The sequence below is a fragment of the Brassica napus genome, chromosome C7 (genome assembly GCF_020379485.1).
Source record: "Brassica napus cultivar Da-Ae chromosome C7, Da-Ae, whole genome shotgun sequence".
Classification (NCBI taxonomy): Eukaryota; Viridiplantae; Streptophyta; class Magnoliopsida; order Brassicales; family Brassicaceae; genus Brassica; species Brassica napus.
This window is the reverse complement of record NC_063450.1, coordinates 51,031,923-51,055,754: the sequence shown is the minus strand read 5'-3', so window position 1 is coordinate 51,055,754 and position 23,832 is coordinate 51,031,923. Positions and strand designations below refer to the sequence as shown.

Sequence of the window (23,832 nt, the reverse complement as noted above, 5' to 3'; positions counted from 1 at the left end):
GCCGATGGGATGAGAGCCTCGGAGAAAGTTGAACAAGATGGTGAAGTTTTCTAGAAAACTGAATCAGAATCAGAATCAGAATCAGAATTAAAAGAGATATCAGAGAAGAAAAGAAAGAAATTAGAAGAGAGATCACAGAATAACTTATTTTGATGAAAACCTTTTGTCAAGCTCGTTGAGATTGAAGAAGAAATTGAGATCGCTTCCTACTGGTGGAAAAAGATATGCTTCTCAAAGCTCATCGATCGCCTCCTTGATCGGAGTCCATGTGTGTAATCTCTCTTTTGTCATTGTTGAGAGAAAGAAACGTTAGAGAGGGAAAGTGAAAGTTCAAAGAGAAAATGTTTAGCGGAAGTGAAATATATACCTTATTAGGATTTGGTTCGCTGTGATGCAGAGCATGGTACAGGAGATTATACAGCTCTTGGATGAGCATCTACGCCATCAAACGGCCAAATTCGAAAGTCTACTCTAACTGTATAACTGTCTAACGCGAAATGAACAACAGCTGGAATCACCTACATCCAGTACACCGTATGGTATTATGTAACAGCAGTCTGGGAGATACGAATCCAAATGACTTCTGGTTTTCATTTTTTATTCTTATCCTGAAAACCCGCGAAACTACTATGGAATTGGCTTATAGACCTTCTTTCTTAAAAAATCATAATAGCCCATCTCACACATCTGGATTATTTAATTTAAACCCGTTTGCATCCGGTTTTGGATGTACATTAACCAATAGCGAATTTACCATAAAAGCAACTACGTAAGCAGAAAAGTTTTGTTGATGTATAATAAATCGCTTGGGAGAGATTTAAAAAGATAAAAAAGAGTATACAGACTTCAATTCAAAGTTTAATGGCCACGTCGAGCAAATGAAGAAAACATGTCATTTGGTGAATATTTTTATGATTTTCGCTAGATATGTTTTTGTACCAAAGTGATCTTGCATATGTTGTGGTAGCAGTATGTAATACAGTAAGTACATAGTGATGTATATTTTATTTTCGATACAATGTTGTCAACACACTGACACGCACAACCAGTGGCAATTTTGTTTTACTGAAATACCACACACAACCATTGGCAATTGATTTTCATTTTTACTATGTATTGGATTTTGCACTTACTAAGCTACCGTCCCCCATAGATTGCCTACAAAATATCAAAATGGATTTTTATGTACCAAGAGGGAAAGAGAGATCTTTGTACATTTTTTTTTATAATCAGTTCGAGGAAATAAAATTGTACAAAGCAGTATAACCAAAACGGGGCAAAACAATGATAACAAAATGTTACGTATATAAGATTGCAGTGTAATTTAATTTATTTTCAATGTATTGATGTTATATAATGCTTAGATTATAGAGCGTCTCTTATTTTACGACCGTCCATATAAAGTTATTTCTCTTCTTAAGGGATAAAAGGTTGAGTACCATGAACCAAATGGTTCTGTATCCCGCTTTGATTAAACGAGATAATCGTTGGAATATTGTTGTAATACTCACTGGCTCGTGCGGATCCTCCACCGCCATTGCCTTTAACGTTACCATTATTATGATAAAGATGGTGACTACCACCACCACCGAGATGATGGCCGTGGAGGTAAGGCCGCTCCTTTGCCGTGGCAGCAGCAGCAAGGGATCCACCGCATTGGCGTGGTTGAGTCTGGTAGAAGATTTTGGAGACGACGAGTTCACCTTCTTTCTCTTCCTCGTTGGTGCCAAGATGATATTGATGCATTACCCAATTAGTCTTCTCGGGTTTTTTTTGTTTACCGTAGTTTGTGTAGAGTACTAGGATTTTTTTGTAGCCTTTCACTCTTCCTCCAGTGAGAACTGGCCGTGTTTTGCCGGTTTTGTGCCACCGTGTCTCGCCACCGACTTCGGAATCAGTGTGAACTTTACGTCGCTTTCTTGTTCCCGTAGTGTATGCCTTTGACGGTCGGTGGAAGAAATGACGGACCGTCCCGTCCGTGCTCACACCTATATATGTGAACATTTATTAATGTGACTGACTACAAACTAATCAATATTCAATACATAGTTTAATTAGGTATTACACTCCGTTGACGAAACAAAAAAGGTATAACATTCCAATAATCAGTTGGATTGGCTACGTGCGCTATTTTTATTTAACATTTTCATCTGTTAGAAAATATGATACCATTCTTCTTCTTTTTTTGTAATTCTTAACAAACTCTAAATACTATACTAGCTATAGAAAATTAATGATAAAATTCGATCGTCATAATATAATTAACCGTATAAAATTCGCTAAATCTAATCGAGACGGTATAAAATTCGCTAAATCTAACGACATGATCGTTCAGTAAGATGATTGTGCATCGTACTATAAAATTTAGATCTGTAGTCAATTTTTAAAGGTTTCATATTAGTAACCATGAATGATGAGGTTTAGATCATATGAAGACAAAACATGTATTCACTATTAATAAAATGGGATACTTGTTGAGACTAATGGATAAATAAAAAAAATCACCTGGCAATTTCTCAGGATGGGTGTAACAAATACCATTTTCACCGTCAATGGTACGGATAAACTCATCGATGAGAGGATGAAGCTTTCTTGCGTCATCTCTTACCTTTCCTTCAAGATGCCCCAATACCTCTTGATCAGTCGGATCGAACTTCACTCCGGCAGGCAGTCCCGGCAAGTCATGGATCCCCGCCTATACTCATCGAATTTTATTCACATCAACAATCAATATTAATATCATCGAATAGTTTCCAAATGTATAGAAGCTGAATATAGCTAGATAGAAACAAGAACCTGTTCATGAAACTTGAATTTATGGCCACAAGAAGGACATGTTTTGTGACAAGAGACTTGAAATGAGGCTTCAGGAGACTCGGCCACTGTTGGGGAGGGAATGATTGTTTCAACGGTCTGAACATCGCTACTGTCATTGCACCAAGTCATATTGTTTTGTCTCTCTTATTTTCCTCTTGTGCATTACTTCTCTTCTCTTCTTTCTCACTTCTCACAACTTCATTAGAATAAACAAAGGCGTGAAAGAGAGATAGACAGAAGGGAAAAAGGGTTAAAGATGTCTAAAGCATATGTTTCCTGAGTAGAACTCTTTGAGGTTATCTTGAGAAAGAGGAAGGAATTGAATTCTTGTTCACCACTTTCTTAATTGCTCTTTTTTGCACTTGATTTTAACCTTGTACTATCCATGAGAGAGAAAGATGAGATAATCCCAAAAGAAATATTATTAAATCTCATCAATTTATAATGTATACAAATCTAGTGTACACTCTTCAGTAAGAAAGTATTATTTTAAGACTTGGGTTTGTTTAACAAGTATGTCGAAACAAGGAAACATACATGTTAGGTAACAATGAGAGGGAGAGGTACACCAACAACTTGAAAGTAAACTGTAAGGACACTTAATTATGAAACTTTCAAAATAAATATTTTACATTTATAACATTGATAAAATGTTGGAACTTTTTCTACAAGTATACATGCATATACAGAATACATATACATATATACTTGAGTAAACATATTTACGAATGCTTAAATACAATTCTGAAGAACAGATTAATTAATCAATGATTATCATAAGAAAAGGAAATAAAGATTGCTTGGGTTTTAAGTTTGGTTTGGCTTGGCTTCTACATGGCATGTATGGTGTGTGAGTGAGAATTAGACAGAGACTGATCGAACAAAACATATATGAAAAGAAAAGCAAAGTATTATGGAAGATATGTGTATGCTTCCTTTTTGACAAGAACATTTTTAACTAATAACCTTGCTAAAAAAAGTTCTTATCTTTTCTAGAATTAAAACATTCGTAAGGTATGACCCAAAATTTTATCTGGTCGTAATTTGTGTGCTACATAAACTATAAAATATGCAACTAATCAATTTATTAATCGGGTAATTTACTGATAAATTAATGTATATGGTCTAAAAATGAATATGAGATGGGGTGGGTTTGGGACAATGTGTTAACTGCTGGTCTGTGAGAGCTTAGACGTGATATGGTAGAAACAAAAATAAGAAAAATTTAAGGTCCAATGTCAACCTAGAGTGTATGTAAAGATATTATTACATAAGCTTATACTTATAATTTACACATCTGTATATACATCTTTTTTCTCAACGTCTCCATGTATAATATGCATCTCTTGCTGAAATAGTATATTACGATAGAAAACAGTAGAATATTGATATTTGGTTTCTGATGATATTCTACTTGTCTAATATAATTCTAGGTGTCGCGGAAATGAAAATTTTATAATTAGTTTCATTTTTTTCATTTTTATAACTATTTAGTAACTGTTTGGAAATCTATTCAAAAAAAAGTTAGATGTGATATATATTCTTTTTCCAAGTTAGAAGTGATTCATAAATGCCATATTATGATAATTTCACTATAGATTTCAAAATTACAAAAAAATATATATATATCCGTTGAAAAATGTGCCTTATGAAAAAGGAAAAATATCACTCCGTGACATGAATTTGTTATATGTAATATATCGAAAATGAATAAATGAAAGTAGAGAACTAATTTTATATGTATAAGAAGAAGAAAGTTAAAAAGTCAGTCATTATTCTATTTCTTCACGTAGACTTCTCAGTTCTCATGAATAACAAGGAACCTCAACTTTTCTTTTCTTTTTGTCGTCTAATTTTATCCCCCTCTCCCCCGTTAATATTGAAGATCTGAAGTCATGTTATACCTTTTATTATTGTCTAGTCTATGCTCGTCTATCTGGTAAATTATAAATATAACTTCATGATCACATTCATAAATGAGAAATTGCTAAAAATACCGCAAGTTAAATACTAATTTTCAAAATACCCTATATCAAAAATATATTAAGATTTGGATTTAGATTTTAGTGATTAGTGTTTAGAATTTAGTATTAAAGGGTTGGAGTTGCGTTTATAAATGTTCAATAAATATTTAGAAAAATTAGTTTAGTGTTATTTTATCATAAATTTATGATATTTATGAAAATAGTTATTCATTAATGATAAATTTGAAAAATGGTATCAAACTTGCGGTAGAATTAGAATTCACATCCACCGCTATGAATTTATTAACTGTGTATAAGTTTTGGTGTAAGATAAAGACATGATGAAGTTTAAGATATTCTTTTCAAAAATCGATCCTCAGAATGCAAAATAGTTTGCAAATTAATGTGACCGAGTATGACTAAATGAAGGTTGGCTATAGGGAGGAGGTGGACCAACCATCAAATGTTGTAATCATTGCGTTATTTTAAATATCTAGTATCCAAACTTCATAAAATTAAGAGCTATTACCTAATCAGAAAGCTCCACTTTTCTGTTTCTGATTTCTTACAATTCACCTAACTTAAACACACACCAATAACAATTTATGGCCCAACGTTATCCGGCCCGGTCCATATTCTCAATCGCTGTTCAAGTCTACCGTGTAGTACCGCGACCGTTTTGACGCATTTGGACTACTTTTTGAAACAATACCAGGCACTTCTTGAAGCATGCAACTTTTTCATGCATAGAAGACCAATGTGAATGACTTTGCTAATCTCTTCTTTGAACCCGAGATAAAGTATGGGATCGATAACCGGTTATAAACCGCATTGGTCAAGTGTAGTGGCAGTGCACACCCATTTGATTTATCTTTATCTTAGTTAGATAGCGTTACAAGAGTCATCTTAGTTAACTTACATATACATTTACGGGCATTCGTCTAAACTGTATTAAACATAACGTACGTTTCGTCCAGATCTCAGTAATTAACTGCACAAAGCTCAAAACAGTCACGGAGTTTTGTTTATTGAACGTTTTTTAATACTCCAGCATTTACGTAATTGGTTTTATTCCTGAGCTTCAAAAATAAAATTGTGTTATATATTTGAAACGAATAATGATTAAAGTCACCATATATTTGTTTATATAAGATAACAAAAGTCCATATTCATTTTGTCAATCAGCTGCATGCCATCAGTAAAGAAGGTTCAGAACAGTTCAAAAGGTTGTGATTTTGTTTATATTATGAAATCTGTAAACAATTTCGTTAAATGATAATTTTAATTTTAAAATGAATTTCATGGTGTTGTTTTTTAGTATAAATTGGTTACAGATTAATAAAAGAACATTTGGACTGTGTATATGAGATTTTCAACAAAATCACATATGTTTGATAACATCAACGTAATAAAAGTAATTTTGTTAGTATTTACTTACATATACTAGGAAACGGTAACAAACGTTCTGTTATGAAAACTCCTCTTTCTTGTTTCATTAACTCCAATTCTATTTCGTTTTTACGTTTATGTTGGTAAACCCTGACCTGCAACAGAAACATAAAAATGGAAGAACAGAATATCAACCTCGAAACCTGAACACAACAGCTCAACGGAACAAGACACAAAACAAAAGAACCCATAAAACCTTTGTCCAAAGAGACATTCTCTAAACATTCAAACTTTGCAGGGTAAATTAGTTTTTTTTTTTAAAAGGTAATGGCGGAAACGCAGCACTTGCTGATATCGTCGTTACCTGAAGCACCAAGAAAACCAAAGTCGAAAGTACAGAAAGTGGCGAGGAAAGCATTCAAAGGAACAGCTCATCTCTCAAATCTCCTCCCGACCGGTTCTGTAATGGGTTTTCAAATAATGTGCCCTGTCCTAACCCATCAGGGTCAGTGTCCAACCATAGCCAGTCGCTGGCTCACCTGCTTCCTTGTCTTCGTCTGCGCCGTCTCTTGCTTCCTCCTTTCCTTCACCGACTCCTTCAGAGACCCACGCGGCAAGGTGACACATCTCTCTCCCATTCATAAACGGTCTTGGGCATAACAAACTGAAACATAACCACAAAATTTCCAAATAATTTACATAAACAAAGATTCTCGAATTTGTACAGAAAAAAAGTTATTAAGATTTTACAAAATTGTTTGTATTCTCTAAAATCTCAAGACTGGCCATGCGATGATTCTATTTTTTTTTAATACAGGTCAGGTACGGTTTGGCAACACCAAGTGGTTTAATGGTAATGGATGGAACGATTACACTAACGGAGGAGGAGAAGGAGAAGTATAAGCTGAGGTTTCTTGATTTCATGCATGCAATCATGTCAATGCTCGTCTTCTTTGCAATCTCCATGTTTGATCAGAACGTCATCCGTTGCTTGTTCCCCGTTCCTTCCGAAGACACCAAGGAGCTCCTCACCGGTTTGCCTTTTATCATCGGCGTTGTTTGCGGCGGCTTCTTCCTCGTGTTCCCCACGCGCCGTCACGGCATTGGATCTCCCCTTACCAAAGAATAATCTAGACAAGGGGAAAATAATAAAGACATACACTTTTGTAGTAAACACACAAAAGACCTTTTTTTTTTTTAACTTTCAATTTTTGTTTCTAGAGGACATGTAATAAATAACCAAATCTTTGTAAGAACTATCTTGAAAAATAATTTAAACAACAACAGGAGGGCATTAGAACCCAATCTCGAAGCTTTACTTATCACCCAAGAAGCTTCTTGAAACCAGACTTCTGTTCTGTAGTTAACCTCGCTGGGAACTTGATGTTGAACTTGATCCTCAAGTTACCTTTCTTCGTCTGATCTTTCTGAAGCGGCATCCCTTCTTTAGGCACCACCTCTTCGTACTCTGGATGGATCACGTTAGTGATAGGGATCGCAAGCGTCCGACCATCGAGTGTCGTTAGGTTCACGGTGTAGCCTGTTAAGGCCTCAGCTAGCGAGATCTTCTGCGTGACAATCAAGTCATTGCCGTCACGTGTGAACACCGGGTGGGGCTTCTCGTCGATGATGAAGACGAGATCAGCTGGGATCACTCCGGGATGCTCGTTGCCTTTCTCAGGGAATGTGATCTTGGTCCCTTTCTTCCATCCTGGTTTCACTCCAATCGTTAGTATCTCTTCCGTTTGCGTTGCTTTGCTGCAAGTTAGAGCACACAGAGATCTAAGTAATTGTAAAGGAGCATGGTATGTGAGATTGATTGCTTGCTTACCCGCTGGCGTCTAGAATCTCCCTTGAGATCTTCATCTTCTTGGTGGTTCCTTTGTAGAGATCTTCAAGGCTACAAGGCAGCTTGTTCTCGATTGGAGCCACTTTCCTAGCTGCAGCCTGGTGATGATGATGATGATGATGATGATGGTGGTGCATTGATCCACCAGCACCACCTCCTCCACCAAAAGGAGTCGAGAATCCGAAAAACTCAGTGAATATATCATCAGCACTTCTCGGGTTGAATCCTGTAGAGAAGTAGGAAGCTCCAGAAGCAGCATTAGGAGGTGGCACGTTGCCTTTTAAACCTTCCTCACCGTACTGATCATACACCGCTCTCTTCTGAGGATCGCTAAGGACCTAAACAAAGACCAATGTTAACCACATAAAGCCTGGATCAAAGTAACCATCTTTAACTTTATTCTGTGATTCTAATCACTCAATCTAGCAAACCCACAAGATCAAATCGTGAAATTAGCAATCTGTGCGACTAATTGATTCTCAAAAATCATGAAAGGCGACAACTTTGGGGATGAATTTGATAAAGGAATCAACTTTTAAAAGTGAGACAAAAAAAAACAGAATATACATCGTAGGCTTCGGAGATCTGTTTGAATTTAGCTTCGGCGTCTTTTTTGTTGGTGGGGTTCTTGTCGGGATGCCATTTCATGGCGAGTTTTCTGTAAGCTTTCTTGAGGTCATCGTCGGTGGCGCTTCTATCGACCTGTAGAAGCTTGTAGTAATCCACACCCATCTCACCTCCTTCTCCTTCTTCTGTCTTCTGTCTTCTGTATCTTCAGTTTTTCCTGAATCTGATTGGTGATTTTAATTAAAAATGTATTTTTTCTGGGTTTATATCTCTCTGTAGACGTCTTCTCCCTTTCTTTCTCTTTCACAATTGAAGTTTCTTACAAGTAGGGAATCTCGTGGAAGCTTCGAGAAGACACGATCGCTATCTCTCTCTCTTCGTTGACGGTGTGTTTGCTTGCCCTCTTGCCTCTTTTGCCTTCACCCTTTCCGTTTTGTTTTCCTTTTCTCTTTGATTATTTTCCTTTTTTGTTTTTGTTTTTCCAGGGGTTTGATCAACTATTTATTTATTTTTGTATTAAAATTTTTAGAATTTAAAATTTGGAAAATATGATTTATCATTAATTATGTAGATTAGTGGAGAATTTTTTGTAAAAGATAAAATCGTTATGATGGATCTTCATAAAACAACTCAAAACTATATAATTAAAACCGTGAATAATAGTAAAAAAATAGATGGATTTATAGGTTATAGAATTCATTTGTAATTTTATTTTTTTCGGCGTCATTTTAATTTGAGAAAAAAATAAAAATAGCACTAAATCAAGTTTTTGTTCCCAAACTAGCATTCAAGGTCAAAAGTCACAAAAATAGGACTTAATGTTTTATCAAAAGTCACAAACTTAGGGTTTAGAGTTAAAGGGTAGGGTTTAGGATTTAGGGTTTCGGGTTTAGGGTTTAGAGTTTAGGGTTTAGAGTTTAGGGTTTAGGGTTTAGGGTTTAGGATTTAGGGTTTAGGGTTTAGGGTTTAGAGTTTAGGGTTTAGGGTTTAGGGTTTAGAATTTAAGGTTTAGGGTTTAGAGTTGAGAAATGAGGTTTTGGGGATAAGATTTCAAATTTTGAAAAATAAAAAAATTAAAATTTTCAAAGGATAAACTTAGAAATGTGCTATTTTGGTCATTTTAGTTTTGGAGTGTTATTTTTATGATATAAACTTATAAATGTGCTATTTTGGAGATTTGCCCTTTTAATTTTTTCAAACGGGAATAAATTAGTTTTACAAAAACACCGACAAAATTATTATATATTTCTGTTCGGCCTATTAAGTAGCCCACTTGTATAATGGGCCTAGCCCATAATAGAATTCTTGATGGACGGGTAATCTTCTCCGCAAGTGTGTATATTTACTTGCATCTGTTTCGTTATTACAGCAGTTCAGTTCCGGAAGAAAAGCATCCTTCTTCTCTAACTTGCACTTTAAAAAGTCTTAGGGTTTGCTCGATTGGTCCGAGTTTTCGAATTCCGACGATTCTTCAGATTGATCGTTTGCTCCATTGATTGAGATGGCTCCAGGTCCAGATCCGAACAGCATTGGTGATGGTGCTAAGCGTGATGAAGCTACGACTAAGGTTCCTTCCAAGGATCCCAAGAAGAAGGATGATAAGAAGGAAGAAGATCTGGTAATCTCGATTTCGCATTCTCTTCGATTCTTTGCTTGGCTGCAAGAGTTAGTTCATAATCAGAGTTGGTGGAGATTCACGATTAAGCTGTAGATTCTGCACTAATGTAGAGATTTAGGGTTTAGCCTGTTAATTGGTTTTGAAAGCCTAGCTAAAGAGATTGCTATATGACTTGTTTTTGTTTTTGCATCTGATGTGATTTGTAGTCTGAAGAGGACTTGCAACTGAAGCAGAACCTGGAGCTCTATGTTGAGAGGGCTCAAGACCCTAATCCCGAACTGCAGAAGGCTGCTCTCGAAAGCATGAGGTAATTCGTGTGTTTCTCTTAACCTATTCTCGATTTAATTAGCTGATAATACTCAGATAATCTTTTTTTTATCTGTAGGCAGGAGATCCGTGCCTCAACAAGCTCCATGACATCGGTTCCTAAACCCCTCAAGTTTCTCCGCCCTCACTATGGAACTCTTAAGGAGTTTCATAAAAATATGGCGGAGTCCGATCTCAAGGTAGCAATATCAAGAAATTAGTACCATCTTCTTGCTTATTCTACTACTGTTTATGGATTAAAGATGGCTTTTTATGTGACTGCAGAAATTGCTGGCTGATATACTGTCTGTCTTGGCACTGACCATGTCTGCTGAGGGTCAAAGGGTATGTGCTTTCTCGCTATTAACATAATTTTCTTTGGGCTTCCTCTTATGATATTCCTTAAAGCAGTTTTGTATTTTGTTGTTCTTGCTAGAATTTGAGGTAGTTTTTGGTGCTTGACTTTGTTATGCAATACTCTTTTTCAGGAAAGCTTAGGATACAGGTTGACTGGATCAGAGGGTGACATCGGATCGTGGGGTCACGAGTATGTCAGGAATTTGGCCGGTGAGATTGCAGAAGAGTATACAGTTCGTCAGGTTAGTAAACAGTTGGTTTATGTTTGGCTTTTCTCTGCCGGTTCGTTAACGAATGTTATGACAATGTGTTTTTGTACTTTATTTAGAATTGCTTCTAACATATGGTTATATGCTTGTTATTTTTTTTTTGGTTAAAATCAGGGTGAGGAGGCTTCTATTGAGGACTTAATGGATCTTGTGCAGCAAATTGTTGCTTTCCACATGAAGGTGAGACTTTCATTTATAGGCTTGAGACTTGCATCCCATGTATTTTCCTCTCTCTGAAAGCTTCAGTTTTGTTTATTGCAGCATAATGCAGAAACCGAAGCTGTTGACCTCTTAATGGATGTTGAGGATCTTGATCTCTTGCTTGAGCATGTAGACCGCGCTAATTTCAGGAGGACGTGCAACTATCTCACGAGTGCAGCCAAGTAATTTTAATATGTTCATCTTATTCATGTGACTGTAATTTTCTTATGAGACGAAGTTATCTCACACAGGACCACCCCTATTGTATGTTTCTATTTTTTCAGGTACCTACCAGGACCGGATGACATGCTGGTTTTAGATATTGCTTACATGATCTACATTAAGTTTGAAGAGTATCCAAACGCTTTGCAGATTGCACTGTTTCTTGATAACATGCAGGTCTGGCTTCTAATCTTCATACATAACTAATATTTTCTCTCTGCACCATGTGAACTAGGCCAGCTGGTAAATCCTCCGATTGATGTATTTTTATGACATGATATATATTTTCCTTATTGCAGTATGTGAAGCAAGTATTTACCTCATGCACTGACCTGCTAAGAAAGAAACAGTTCTGCTACATGATATCACGTCATGTAAGTGCTTAAAATATTAACATCACTGAAGAGATTCAGTATCTGATGACTCACTTTCTAATTTCTCTTATTATTCCCCCCATGCAGGGCATCACCTTTGAGCTTGACCCTGAGATGGTTGAAAATGACGTTGACAGAGAAATGCTACAGGATATTGTTAACAACACTAAGTTAAGTGAAGGATATCTGACGCTTGCTAGAGATATTGAGGTCATGGAAGCCAAGACGCCTGAAGACATCTACAAGGTATATCAGTTATTGTTTTATTTGGTGACATGATCTGTTTTTCTTTTCAGAGTCTCTTATCTTTTTTATGAACATTTGCAGGCTCACTTGCTTGATGGCAGGGCTAGCTCTGGCCCAAGTGCGGATTCCGCTAGACAAAATCTGGCTGCCACTTTTGTGAATGCATTTGTAAATGCTGGTTTTGGCCAGGTATGATCTCAGATTCTTATTATGTGCATATTGTAAATAAATTTGTAAGCTAGGCTGCCCTTTTGATATATTCACTTATTGCAGGACAAATTGATGACAGTGCCATCAGACTCGACAAGTGGATCCGCTGGAAACTGGCTCTTCAAAAACAAAGAACATGGCAAGACCAGTGCAGCTGCTAGTCTGGTATACCTCCTCATTCATTGACTAGCTGTGTTTCATATCTTTGAAGTGATGATTGTAAACGGGACGTCGTTGTTTTCCTATGATAGGGTATGATTCTATTGTGGGATGTGGACGCTGGACTCACTCACCTCGACAAATATTTCCACTCCAATGATAATCCAATCATCGCTGGAGCTCTGCTGGGTGTTGGGATTGTTAACTGCGGCATTAAGAATGACTGTGATCCTGTGAGTTGATCTCTTTGTGACTCAATATTTTTCGCCATACACTCTTCTCACTCACATTTCTTTCTCAGGCATTGGCCCTTCTTGGAGAATACATTGACAAAGAGGATTCATCTGTCCGCATCGGTGCTATTATGGGTCTCGGGATTGCATACGCTGGCTCCCAAAACGATCAGGTGAAGATATGTTGTCTACTTGCCTACAATGCTATGTTTACGAGAGACTAACATGCTTACTATTTGGACAGATAAGAAGCAATTTGTCTCCAATACTAAACGATGCGAAAGCACCTCTCGATGTGATTGCGTTTGCTGCACTTAGTTTGGGGATGATTTACGTTGGCTCGTGTAACGAAGAGGTTGCGCAGTCCATCATATTCGCTTTGATGGATCGGAGTGAGGCGGAACTGGGTGAAGCCCTCACTCGCTTCTTGCCTCTTGGACTTGGACTTCTCTACCTTGGCAAACAGGTAGACAACGAGTCAGCACACTTGATTATTTGTTGTTTTTTTTCTCTCGCTTGTCAGTGTTAAACTTGTTCCAATATCGAGCAGGAAAGCGTGGAGGCCACCGCAGAGGTTTCAAAGACGTTCAATGAGAAGATCAGAAAGTATTGTGATATGACACTTCTTTCATGTGCGTATGCTGGAACTGGGAACGTCCTTAAGGTCCAGGACCTTCTGGCTCAGTGTGGAGAGCATCTGGAGAAAGGTGATATCCACCAGGGTCCAGCTGTGCTTGGGTTAGCGATGGTTGCTATGTCTGAAGAACTGGGTCTTGATATGGCCATCCGTTCTCTGGAGCGCGTGCTGCAATATGGAGAACAGAACGTTCGGCGTGCAGTGCCTTTGGCCCTTGGTCTCCTATGTATATCAAACCCAAAGGTGACTGTTATGGACACCTTGAGCCGGCTTAGCCATGACACAGATTCAGAAGTTGCCATGGTGAGTTTATCTTTTTCACCACTCATGATTCAGGTGTAGTAGTTATTTCATTGACTTAATTTGCAATGTTTCATCTGATTTCTACAGTCAGCAATTGTTTCTCTTGGTTTGATCGGCGCTGGAACTAACAATGCAAGGATTGCCGGCATGCTTAGAAACCTCTCCAGCTATTATTACAAGGATGCTAGCCTCCTCTTCTGTGTAATGTGTTAAATTTTTTATGTTTTTTGTCTCGTGCTATAAACACAGTTCTTCTCATTTTGTTTAAGGTGAAATTGCAGGTGCGTATTGCTCAAGGGCTGGTGCACATGGGAAAGGGTCTCTTAACTCTCAGCCCCTTCCACTCCGAGAGGCTCTTGCTATCCCCGTAAGTGTTAACATGAATACTTTGCTTAAAGATGGGTGTTGTGTTTTAATTTGTGAACCTAAATCCTAAACAAGTATGTTGTGCTTTTTTTGTGTCCCCAGAACTGCGCTTGCTGGTATAGTGACGTTGTTACATTCATGCCTTGACATGAAGTCCATCATACTGGGGAAATACCATTATGTGCTCTACTTCCTCGTTTTGGCGATGCAGGTGAGTGCAATGTTCTGTGCTAGGATTCCTTTGTTAAAATTGATTAAGCGGTTTTTATGTATTAACATGAACGGTTTGAGTATGTAGCCAAGGATGATGCTGACGGTGGATGAGAATTTGAAGCCCATCTCCGTGCCAGTGCGAGTAGGACAAGCGGTTGATGTGGTTGGACAGGCAGGTCGACCAAAGACAATCACTGGGTTCCAAACACATTCAACACCAGTTCTCCTTGCTGCTGGGGAGAGAGCCGAGCTCGCAACAGACAAGTATGTTGCTTCCTACTCTTAGGACGAAACTATGTTTTAAATTTTGGAATCTAATATATCCTGCTTCTCGTTTGGGGTCACAGGTACATTCCATTGTCTCCCATACTAGAAGGTTTCATCATATTGAAAGAAAATCCAGACTATAGAGAGGAGTGAATTCGAGGTTTGAAGTGACCAGCATTTGGAAGAGCTATATGGTTTTTTATGTGCACAAGAGATCGTTTTATTGGCTTAGTTTACTGGCTTATGTTCCCATTAAATGGTTTAGTTAACAATTTCCTTCTGTTGAATCGCGCTTATTGTGCACTAAATCATTCTGAAGTTGGATAATATTTTTTTTCTTCCAAATTTTCAATTCTCTAGATCGACTTGTACTACTCTGGTTTACTGCTCGGTAACTTTAGTTTCATGCTTTGTTCTCACTCCAACTCCAATTTGTTTAACATGCAGACGCGTCTTGTTGTCCTCATGATTTGGCAAAAACTATGTAATATAAAATTTTAGGAAGGTGACCCCGGCAGGCTGGCGTGCAAGGCTTACTCGTTTACAATAATTTTTTGAGGCATATCGTTGTTCTCAGCTACCACAAAAATAATTCTCTCGTAAAGGCAGATTAAGCAATCTTATTGAAATTAACAACCAACAAAAGTAAGGATGTACATGTATAATGATGGTCTAGTTTTTTTGGGGTCAAAATGATGGTTTAGTTTCTACCGATACATATGTGAATTTACCCTAGAGATCAAACAACAAAGAAATAAATGAATTGAATACTTTTTTGTATACATATTTGGTTATATCGACACTAATCCATCTCCTCCAACTTGAAACAAAAAACTAGTTTTAATGGCCACGTCCTCTTGGACTAGGACCTGAAGCCAAACGCTGAAACCAGGAATCCACCGTCGACTTCATCTTCTCCACACTCATCACCGTCGCTCTTCCGTCTCCTGACTTCTCCATTAGAACCCTCCCTGCCGCGGCCGGAACCACCACGTGTTCTACCACCAACAAGGACACCATCATCACCACGATCAAAATAGTAGACCAACTAACTCTCCTCATATGGTTTTGCTTTCTCTGCTTTACGTAAAAAAAACAAGGAGCTTCGAAGTAGTCAGGTAATAAAAGATTTTTGTTTGTTTGGCTAAGTAGAAAAATAAGAGTTATGGTTATGTTGGATCAGATAGAGGAGAGGGAGTATTATATAATGCTTAGTTATGAGGAAATGGTCATGACTCAATGAGTTCATCACTTAGGTCGGATTTTACCGGCGCCATCTCACGATTTGCGTGTTGACCACGTATTGTGACTTGAACGGGTCGCTCTACAACACTCGATGTATACACATCTATCATTATGGATTTGGATTTTAAAATTTTTTATGAGAATTTTGAATTGAGAGTGTGCTAAAAATATATATATTTACGCGGCTATTATAAAATAAACTTAATCAAAGCTAACATCTAACATGCAAATTGCTCAAGATATTCTTATCATCATATTCATATGCTTATTTATTAAGTTTAATGAGACAACTAAAACTTTTTTTTTTTCAAACCAATGATCTTAAATTTAAGACAAATGTATCTATATATTAAAATAAATTACATACAAATAAATTATTTCGATGCCGATGTGTTTGCACAACTATAAAACAAAGGTTTACTTTTGTTCTGAAAAGTCAAAGCTTGAGTTTTGAAACTTAACGCGGAAGCCAAGACTTGACTAATTGAACTACCGCGCAAGAGGACCAATTAAAAGTTTCACCTAAATAACTCTCTTACCAGTTTAGCTTGGGGAAGAAACATTGAATAAATAACACATTATACGGATGCAAAAGTGGTTAATCTTTGTTTAATAGAAAATGTTGGCTTATATTGATATTAATTCAACTTTTTCCTTTTTTAATTGTGATGTGTCCTTTGATATTCAAATTTCAAAACATGAGAACTTGACTTGTCCTGATGTAAGAGATGCTTGTGCCACTACTGCTACCAAACTAGTAAAAGTCCCACGACGCAAAGATTTTGTCAAAGCTCATGCGTATTTTTATGATTATTTTTGTATAACCCATCTTTTAGACTTCTTGCCTGAAAATCGAAACATATTAAAGTTGAATATATCATTTATTGACTTTCAAGATATGAACTATTTTAAAACAATTAAATCACATCTTTTATATATACTAAAGCGCAAATCGTCTGACTAATTAAAAATTGACGTGTGGCAAAAAAAAATTAAAAAATAAAAATATATATATAGAAAATAAAGAGAAAAAGATTTGACCCCACTCAGTTTTACTTTCCGTTACATATATTTTGTGTGTCAAGATTAATTGGAAAAAGAAATAATGCATCATTAGTATCCTCAGATTAAAAAGGAAAAGTTTCATTCTCACTCGAGGCCACGACTCCACTATTTTCACGGAAACTGCTTAGTACTAATTTTAAAAACCTCAAAATTATTTCATCGACAAGTTTCATTCCACCGTTTTGCGTTTTGAAACCACGTTCCCCACCACTTTCACTTTTTCCCCACATCTTTCACATAAACTGTTTATAACATAAATAAATAAAATTTGAGATCAGTTCGATCATCAACAAATTCATATACAAGTTCATTAAAAAAAAATCTTCAGTAAAATAGTTCTTTTACTATCTGAGCAATTGAAAAACAACTGATCCTTTACTAAAATTTCTTTTTTGCACCAATGGGAAACTACTATCTTTCATCATGGACAAATTTATCTAAAGCATGCATATTTTGATCGATATACATTTTTCCTCTTTCAAAGCATCGAGTTTAAATCATCGCCTCATAAGAGATTGCTATTGGTATGGCGATTGTGGAGAGATTCTCATCTAGCCTAAGGATTTTGTTGCATGGTTTCCCGAATATGCAGGTATATTCATGCATAACCAATTCATAAGAAACTATTTCTCTAAAATCTGAGTAATCAGAAAAGGCATAAATATTTGTATTGTTCAGTTTTTAAATTATCTTTATTTGCTGCAGACATACACGTGCATGAGACATCAAAGCTGGTTGAAAATTAGATGAGATATATTCTAGAGTAAAACTGGTGAAGGTTGACGACGAGTAGGTTGAAATGAGATGCAAAACGTTTAACCAGTCAGAATTCAGGTAAAAATAATTTTATTTGCTTTTTAGTTTTTACACAGAAATAGTTAGGGCCTCAATGCTCTAAATGGTGACTTCGGTTTGAGCGGTGCGGGACAAGCAGTTCAACTACGGTACGATTTTAACAGTTATAAAAACGTATAGATATATAGTGTAGGGAGAGATTTTTGTTACTGCTAACTGCGGTGCGGGGCAGGGCGGTTGTAAACATTCGAAGCCTAAATTATTGTTTGACCATTTCGGCTGTCTTAGTCAAGACCATGTGTAAAATAGTTTAAAAAAAATTCCAACAATTTCTGTAAATAATTATTGTAAATTAACTGCATTCAACCACTAAAAATAATTTGAAAGCATTCCAAATGTCAGTCACAAATGCATGCAACTGTTTGTAAGCTCAGAAGAACAACCTTTTTTTAATAAAGAAGGTAAATGCTCTTCGTGTATATACTTATTTATATATCTATATATATACGTATATAACATTAGAGAACAGTTAAAGGAAACTGAAACATGAAAAAATCATTATGATTATGTGTTCTTCAAAATAACGGATTATCCACTTATATTTATAATTCTTTTACTGTAATTTCAAATTAACATGTCAAGAAAAATATTCAATCCATTTTCCATAGTTTAGTTTTTTTGTCCATGGTTTAGTTATTTCTGAAATGAGCTTATAATTTATGTCATATATATATATATATATATATACATTCAAAAGTTATAGTAGTATACATTAAGTAGTAAAAAAAAATTAGTAACTGAAATTAGTTTATTTGCAAGAAAAGTATTCCTATGCGGAACATGGGGTCAATACTATCCAGTGACATTTTGTATATCTTCCACGTATTTTCGTTTCAAGCGACATGTCTTCTCGTCACAGTGTCTCTTCCCTTCCCGTGGTGAAATTGTCTCGTCATGGACAAACAGTCTGGTGGTTATCTATTGGTTCATTGCGCCGGTATGGGATTTGGATCAGATCTTTGACGAATCCAGTTTCTCCCTAATTGGTGAGTCTATTACATCCTTAATTGTTGAGTATCATCTTCGGACAAACAGAACTTGGATGTTCTGCGTTGTCGGCGTGTTTCCGTGGCTAGTCAGGCACGACAGTTTATTATCTCCCATAAGTTCCTCAAAAGAATCACTAGTCCTTTGGAACAAAAGAAGGAATCTTAAACCGCCATGGCTGTGGGGACTAATATGGACATCATATTCATTTAAGAATTTGATATGGACGATTGTGTCTTCACTACGTCAAGGAGATTGGGTCACGTCTTTACTTGATAATAGGAGAAAAGATGGATTGGTTATGCGAAGACATGTGGTGGAAGATGATGGTTTCTAATGATTATCAAAGTCAATATGAGGGGTTTCTTTGGAGATGGATAGAGATTGCAACAAAACATGTTATCTCCTGTAGCGGGAGTGTATGGAATGGGCAACGATGTAACAGATGGATCGTGCCTCCTGATCTATTAAGTGATGAATGGTGTTGGATCACAATGGATGACAGCCAAACACAAGATCATATAAGACCGAGAACAACAACGATAGAAAATGTTAGCGAATCAGTCTATTCTGCAATAGAGTTAGGAAGCATCGTGTTATTATTTTTATATCATCATGTTCAGCTTAAAAATGTATTTGTCGTATGTTTCTATTCTGGTTATTTTTTGATATTAATAAAATTAAGAGGTTAAAAAAAAAAAAATATCCAAGAAAACTGTATACGGCCCAATAAGCAAACCTTATTTGGTCTTATTTATCAGCCCATCTAAAGCAGCACAAAAGCAAGCTTCATCACCTCTCAAAAACCTCTCAATCTCTAGGGTTTTTCTGTCTGCAACCAAATCTCTTTCGCTCACCCTCTCATCTCTATTTCACCGTTACTCTCCGCCGTGAGCTTTCGCAGTCGTAAACAATGAGGATCAAGACAATATCGAGATCGGTTGATGAATTCACGCGAGAAAGAAGTCAGGATCTTCAGGTAATTTACAAAACTATGATTCAGTTTACACTCTCCTCCTCCATGACCTAATCACTAGCTCTGAAACTTGGGTTTTGGGTTCAGAGGGTGTTTCACAACTTCGACCCGAGTCTTCGACCAATGGAGAAGGCGGTTGAGTATCAGAGGGCACTTACAGCTGCCAAACTTGAGAAGGTATTGCAATCATCAATTTTTTCGATATTTGATTCTTTTGGTTTTGGTTCTGATTAGTTTTGATTAAAAAAGTTATAAACTTTGGATGTGGGTTTTGCTTTGTAGATATTTGCAAGGCCGTTCGTAGGAGCAATGGATGGGCATCGCGATGGAATCTCGTGTATGGCTAAGAACCCTAATTACTTGAAAGGAATCTTCTCCGCTTCTATGGATGGAGGTAAATCTCTAATATGATGGAAAGGAGGTTGTATATGCATTTAGTAATAGCCTAAACGCATTAGGATTTAGCTCAAAGTTCGGTATCTGTTTGTTATCAGTGTAATGCTTATACACTTTTTAACTGAAACTTATTATATGTTTCTTCTCTGCAGATATTCGCCTTTGGGATATCGCTACGAGGTTGAGATCTTCTCTACTCTCATGAACTAGTTTAAAGTTCATTTAGTGTCCCCTTGTACTAATTATATGTTCTGTTCCTTGGAACGAGCAGGCGTACGGTTTGCCAGTTTCCTGGTCATCAAGGTGCTGTGCGTGGTCTTACAGTATCAACCGATGGCAATGTTTTGGTTTCTTGCGGAACTGATTGCAAGTAAGATATATTAATTTTTTTTAAAGTCTTTTCAGTCCTTGACCGAGACTAAAGATTAATGGATTTGTGCAGTGTTCGTTTGTGGAGTGTTCCTCGTCCTTCGCTTGAAGACTCTGACCTCTCATCTGAAAAATCTACTGAGGTGGTTCATTGTTTATTTTTTCTTATAACCTTGTATTCTCTTGTATTGTTATTTATCTTAATAACAAGCTTCTTTTTGTCCCAGCCATCTGCGGTCTATACCTGCAAGAATGCGTTATTGTAAGCTTCTTACCATCTTCATTCCATTTGTCGTTGTTCTTTATGTCCACAAAACTTGAGCTGTTTAGCTTTCTTTCCTTTCCAGGGCTGTTGATCATCAGTTTGAAGGAGATCTTTTTGCTACAGCCGGAGCTCAACTGGATATATGGAATCATAATAGGTCAAATAAATCTCTCTGATGTTTTTTTTTCATCCTTAAAATTTTAAACCAGCGCTTATTATAGCTTTATCTTCTTCTTCTTTTTTGTAATTAGGTCTCAGCCAGTCCAGAGTTTCACGTCTGGAAGTCACTCTGTAATATCTGTCCGGTTTAATCCTGGAGAGCCTGATATATTGGCGACATCTTCTGGGTATATATACTTTCTACTTTAAACTTGTGTAAGACTATCTGTTGTAGACATTCCATAGCTTTCTCTAACACTGTAAGAGGGTTTCTCTTCTTCTTGCAGCGATAACCACATATCCATTTATGATATCCGCATGTCTTCTGCAGCGAGGAAAATTCTCATGAGGGTATATAGTTGAAACTCGCTTCACTCATTCTCTTCATATGTAAAAGCATTTTTTTTTTTTTACTCTTCAAACTTAAAAATTTGCTTCTCCTTTGGCAGACCAAAACAAATTCAATCGCATGGAACCCTATGGAGCCTATGAACTTCACAGCTGTAAGTGATGATCATAGAACGAAAATTTCTCTAAGCATTTGTCCTTGGCTTATGTCTTAATTGATGAAACTGAATAGGCAAATGAAGATGGCAACTGCTATAGCTTTGATGGTAGAAAGAATGAAGAAGCCAAGTGCGTGCATAAAGATCATGTTTCTGCTGTGTAAGAATGATAAAACCCCCGGTCAAGTATTCAACGTGTGATTATCATAATGCATTATGATTTATCAATTTTAATCATCTTTTCCAGGATGGATATTGATTTTTCACCAACTGGTCGTGAGTTCGTTACCGGTTCTTATGATCGATCCGTGAGAATCTTCCCATACAATGGAGGACACAGCAGGGAAATCTACCATACGAAGAGGATGCAGAGGTACCCTGGTGAAACTTAATTGTAAACGTTTTTAATATATTAATGCGTTTGTTTACTTACTTGTCTCTTGTAGAGTATTCTGTGTCAAGTATAGCAGTGATGCTACCTATGTTATATCCGGCAGTGATGACACTAATCTCAGGCTATGGAAGGCCAAAGCATCAGAGCAACTAGGAGTTGTAAGAATCTGTGCCTTTTTTAATGTTATATAGCATTAAGCTTCTTTTAAACAAAATGAAAATGGCAAATTCTCATATGTTGATTGGTGGTTGCAGATTCTTCCAAGGGAGCAGAAGAAGCATGAGTACAATGAGGCGGTGAAGAATCGGTACAAGCATCTTCCTGAGATCAAGCGTATTGTCAGGTACATGATCATAGATAAAAATGGCTTCCAACTTTGGAGATTTTGTCAAAAGACTAAAACATTAACGTTTTTGGTTGATGTGAAATTACAGACACAGGCACTTGCCGAAGCCTATATACAAAGCAAAAGCGGAAAGCAGAGCTATGAACGATGCGAAGAGAAGGAAAGATGAGCGTAGGAAAGCTCATAGTGCCCCAGGAACAGTTGTCACTGAATCTCATCGGACAAGAAGGATCATCAAAGAAGTGGAGTGAGTCTAGTTTTCTATCTCGTTTTGTTCTTGTTTCCTTTGTTGGTATTGAAACATGAGGGGCTTGTGATAGGAACGTGGAACATTTTTGCTGTGTTGTAAGACTCTCTATGCTATTATAAGTTATGCCCATTTCAGGTTCATATCTCTTTCGTGAAGTTCTTTGTTTGACTTCAAAGATTGGGGAGCATTAGAAAGCTCTCAATGGTTTTTAACACAACATCAACAGATTCAAGGGAACAATACCATTGCCATTGCCTCGATCAATAAGCGAGATTCTGGGATCATGTTTTAAGGTAAAAAAAAGAAAGCATATCTGAACCAGTAATACAAAAGCTTCATCATCTAAATCAAAAGACATTAACGATAGAAGAATCAGAACGAAATACTAGCCTCATTGTAAAGATACTAAACGACATTCACTGATCAGTAACGTTAATCAGTTCGTATTCAACAAGAGACAGATTGTTATCCTCTTTGACTGTGAAAGAAGCAGGCTCAGTGGCTTCGATGCGTCCCCATTTATCAACCCCTAGCCTCATTGTACCCTTGAACATGTCTATCCTCGAATTGCGCACTATCACTGTTTCCCCCGGCTTCATAAGATCAACTATACACACAAACAAAGAAAAGAAAGAAATCAATCTAATCACTAAGCCACAGGGATTCCACAATAACTGGCACAAAAACAAACTTTTTTTACAGGAAAAGCTATGTAAGTCTTGGAGTCATGTTATAACATCTAACTCAACATCTGACCAAGCAAGATGATATTACAGAGAAACCTCACAGCCTCTTAAATTGCACAAAGACATCACTTAATCAGCAAAGACAAAAGACAAAACACTAGTCTTGTGCAGATTTTCAGACAAGATGACAGCTTTTTGCAATATATGTCCAAAAATCAACAAAAGACACATCACCTGTTTTATCTTACAAGTCTAAACATTGACAGATGTGCATTAAAGAACCTAAAGGATCAGACTTTATCAATAAGACAATACCATTTCCACATCATGTAAGAAAAAGACTGTGAGTAACCTTGATCGTTACGAGCAGTGAAGAGAATACACCCGGTTTCGTCTCCGATGAGACACTCAGCGATTCGACTCGGCTGAGACGGACGACCCATAGAACCCCCCGGACGAGCCTTCCTCGCAGCCGGAACCACAGGATTGGCGTCAACGACCTTGACAGTCAATGTGTGACCGGTCGTTCCAGGCTTCAGCTGCTCAACCTTCACAAACACAGGTTTTCTCTTCGCCGTCGTCGTTCCCGTCGCAGCTGCTGTACTCGCCATCGCTCTCTAATTTTAGATTTCGCGTTCGCCCTAATGGAGGAATCGATGTACTTTTTAGGGTTTATAAAGAGAGACGACGACGATGCCTTCCCTTTCTCCCAAGATGGACGAGAGTGTTTATCAACTGCTTTGCGGTGTATGATGGACCTGTCACG

General features: G+C 37.1%; 7 protein-coding genes across 9 annotated transcripts; 3 read left to right on the top strand and 4 right to left on the bottom strand.

Annotated features, from left to right (window-relative positions):
- Positions 1–895: 895 nt before the first annotated feature.
- Positions 896–3,223, bottom strand: LOC106409109 (NAC domain-containing protein 73). Of its 2 annotated transcripts, XM_022707306.2 has the most exons (4): positions 2,797–3,222; positions 2,506–2,695; positions 1,440–1,988; positions 896–1,158 (listed from the first exon to the last, which is right to left on the bottom strand). In XM_022707306.2, exons 1-4 carry the CDS (start codon positions 2,944–2,946, stop codon positions 1,133–1,135), a joined length of 915 nt encoding a protein of 304 aa, XP_022563027.2. In that variant the 5' UTR covers positions 2,947–3,222; the 3' UTR covers positions 896–1,132. The 2 variants fall into 2 exon arrangements, with proteins under 2 accessions (XP_022563027.2, XP_013705245.2); XM_013849791.3 differs by lacking the exon at positions 896–1,158 and having other exon boundaries at positions 1,207–1,988; positions 2,797–3,223.
- A 613-nt stretch (positions 3,224–3,836) lies between these two features.
- BNAC07G41350D (protein DMP7) lies at positions 3,837–7,299 on the top strand. Its single transcript, XM_013849230.3, has 2 exons — positions 3,837–6,788; positions 6,988–7,299. The coding sequence occupies exons 1-2, from the start codon at positions 6,498–6,500 to the stop codon at positions 7,297–7,299; spliced, it is 603 nt and encodes a 200-aa protein (XP_013704684.1). The 5' UTR covers positions 3,837–6,497.
- A 41-nt stretch (positions 7,300–7,340) lies between these two features.
- Positions 7,341–9,066, bottom strand: LOC106406918 (dnaJ homolog subfamily B member 4). The gene is made up of 3 exons (XM_013847662.3): positions 8,587–9,066; positions 8,002–8,357; positions 7,341–7,928 (listed from the first exon to the last, which is right to left on the bottom strand). Exons 1-3 carry the CDS (start codon positions 8,749–8,751, stop codon positions 7,493–7,495), a joined length of 957 nt encoding a protein of 318 aa, XP_013703116.1. The 5' UTR covers positions 8,752–9,066; the 3' UTR covers positions 7,341–7,492.
- An 877-nt stretch (positions 9,067–9,943) lies between these two features.
- Positions 9,944–14,986, top strand: LOC106410699 (26S proteasome non-ATPase regulatory subunit 2 homolog B). The gene is made up of 21 exons (XM_048763186.1): positions 9,944–10,204; positions 10,411–10,511; positions 10,590–10,710; positions 10,796–10,855; positions 10,999–11,109; positions 11,251–11,316; positions 11,398–11,519; positions 11,622–11,736; positions 11,859–11,933; positions 12,021–12,179; positions 12,261–12,368; positions 12,453–12,554; positions 12,641–12,781; positions 12,850–12,954; positions 13,026–13,247; positions 13,332–13,721; positions 13,809–13,922; positions 14,003–14,088; positions 14,190–14,298; positions 14,386–14,564; positions 14,648–14,986. Exons 1-21 carry the CDS (start codon positions 10,088–10,090, stop codon positions 14,718–14,720), a joined length of 2,676 nt encoding a protein of 891 aa, XP_048619143.1. The 5' UTR covers positions 9,944–10,087; the 3' UTR covers positions 14,721–14,986.
- Positions 14,987–15,169: 183 nt separating this feature from the next.
- Positions 15,170–16,385, bottom strand: LOC106409906 (PAMP-induced secreted peptide 1). Its single transcript, XM_013850447.3, has one exon. The coding sequence runs from the start codon at positions 15,627–15,629 to the stop codon at positions 15,408–15,410; it is 222 nt and encodes a 73-aa protein (XP_013705901.2). The 5' UTR covers positions 15,630–16,385; the 3' UTR covers positions 15,170–15,407.
- A 3,092-nt stretch (positions 16,386–19,477) lies between these two features.
- LOC106411190 (DDB1- and CUL4-associated factor 13) lies at positions 19,478–22,520 on the top strand. Of its 2 annotated transcripts, XM_013851902.3 has the most exons (16): positions 19,479–19,698; positions 19,783–19,872; positions 19,978–20,089; positions 20,244–20,271; positions 20,363–20,461; positions 20,534–20,603; positions 20,688–20,722; positions 20,808–20,882; positions 20,977–21,072; positions 21,172–21,235; positions 21,334–21,387; positions 21,465–21,550; positions 21,638–21,763; positions 21,837–21,942; positions 22,039–22,127; positions 22,219–22,520. In XM_013851902.3, exons 1-16 carry the CDS (start codon positions 19,633–19,635, stop codon positions 22,379–22,381), a joined length of 1,359 nt encoding a protein of 452 aa, XP_013707356.1. In that variant the 5' UTR covers positions 19,479–19,632; the 3' UTR covers positions 22,382–22,520. The 2 variants fall into 2 exon arrangements, with proteins under 2 accessions (XP_048619142.1, XP_013707356.1); XM_048763185.1 differs by having other exon boundaries at positions 19,478–19,698; positions 20,534–20,722.
- Positions 22,521–22,607: 87 nt separating this feature from the next.
- On the bottom strand, positions 22,608–23,764 carry LOC106411191 (uncharacterized protein At4g28440-like). The gene is made up of 2 exons (XM_013851903.3): positions 23,419–23,764; positions 22,608–22,987 (listed from the first exon to the last, which is right to left on the bottom strand). Exons 1-2 carry the CDS (start codon positions 23,675–23,677, stop codon positions 22,797–22,799), a joined length of 450 nt encoding a protein of 149 aa, XP_013707357.2. The 5' UTR covers positions 23,678–23,764; the 3' UTR covers positions 22,608–22,796.
- Between the last annotated feature and the right edge of the window lie 68 nt (positions 23,765–23,832).